Source organism: Aplosporella prunicola (genome assembly GCF_010093885.1).
Source record: "Aplosporella prunicola CBS 121167 unplaced genomic scaffold K452scaffold_207, whole genome shotgun sequence".
Classification (NCBI taxonomy): domain Eukaryota; kingdom Fungi; phylum Ascomycota; class Dothideomycetes; order Botryosphaeriales; family Aplosporellaceae; genus Aplosporella; species Aplosporella prunicola.
Window position 1 is genome coordinate 2,069 of NW_022983735.1, and position 1,042 is coordinate 3,110.

The 1,042-nt window shown below is 56.6% G+C and overlaps 1 protein-coding gene across 1 annotated transcript; it reads right to left on the reverse strand.

Moving 5' to 3' along the window:
* Positions 1 to 436: 436 nt before the first annotated feature.
* K452DRAFT_213695 (uncharacterized protein) lies at positions 437 to 796 on the reverse strand (the record flags this gene model as incomplete). Its single annotated transcript, XM_033536213.1, has 1 exon — positions 437 to 796. A coding segment is annotated over one exon (360 nt), but the record flags the coding sequence as incomplete, so codon positions are not given.
* Positions 797 to 1,042: the final 246 nt, after the last annotated feature.

The following is a 1,042-nucleotide window of genomic DNA, read 5'->3' on the forward strand; positions in this document are numbered from 1 at the left end:
CGGAAAAGCGCTACGGACAAGCGTTACGGAAAAGCGCCACAGAAAAGCGGCGTGCCCGTAGTCGCGTCGTTGTTTCCCGCGCCGTACCCTCTCCCACCCTTCCGCTCCTCAACGCGAATCCACTTTGCCGCTCTTGTATGCAGGAGAGCCTGTTACATTTTGATCGTAAGGCTCGCGAATAATCTTGGCTTAGGGATGCGATGTAACGGAATATTACACCACGTTGTTGGGACACATCAGCGCTCTAGATCCCGACGTGCTGATCCGTGGTCCATTTGCAGGCTTGCAGTACGCTAAGAGAGAACTATGTATAGTGATTCTTGCGCGCGTGTAACTCGACCCCTTATTCGCCGGAAGCCTGCAGCCAGACCGTCTGACGTGGACGGCGCAGCACCCCACGCCCGGACAAGCGCCCTAATCAAACGACGTTCTCGCGCATGAGCGTCCACCAGTCCCGCACGAAGGGGCCGCCCTCCTCAATCAAGTCCAGAAAGGCCTTCGTGCGCCCAATGGTCTCGATCTCGCAGACGACGTACTCAGAGACCAGCGCCCGCAGGTCGTCGACCTTGTTGTCGTAGTCCAGCGTGTGTTCGTCCGAGTAGGTGTATCTGAGGAGCGCGATGATGTCGCTGATGCGTGCGTTGTAGAGCGTGAAGCCGACGAGCGTTTTGTGCAGTTTGTGGAGGGTCAGCAGTCGCAGGGCTTCGATTCCGTATTTGTCTGCGAAGGAGTACAGCCGCGCGTGCGAGAGAAGCACGGTTGTGAAGTTTTCGCGGGCGTTTTGGTTGGTCGGTGGCTCGCAGGACTCCGAGTACTGTTGGCGTAGCAGGGTGCGGCAGAAGGTTTTCGCTTCAAAGCCACGTCGGAATATGACTTTTTTGGAAGCCTCCTCCTGCTGTTCTCTCGGGCTTGTATATGAAGAGCACCAAAAATTCCGCGGGCTGTGTAGTGCTGTTACCTCATCCTGTACTTGCTCAGGCACAGGCTCGCCTTGTAGAGCAGCCATTTTCGTCTCCTGTTCCTTCAGCTCGAGTGGCTCCTC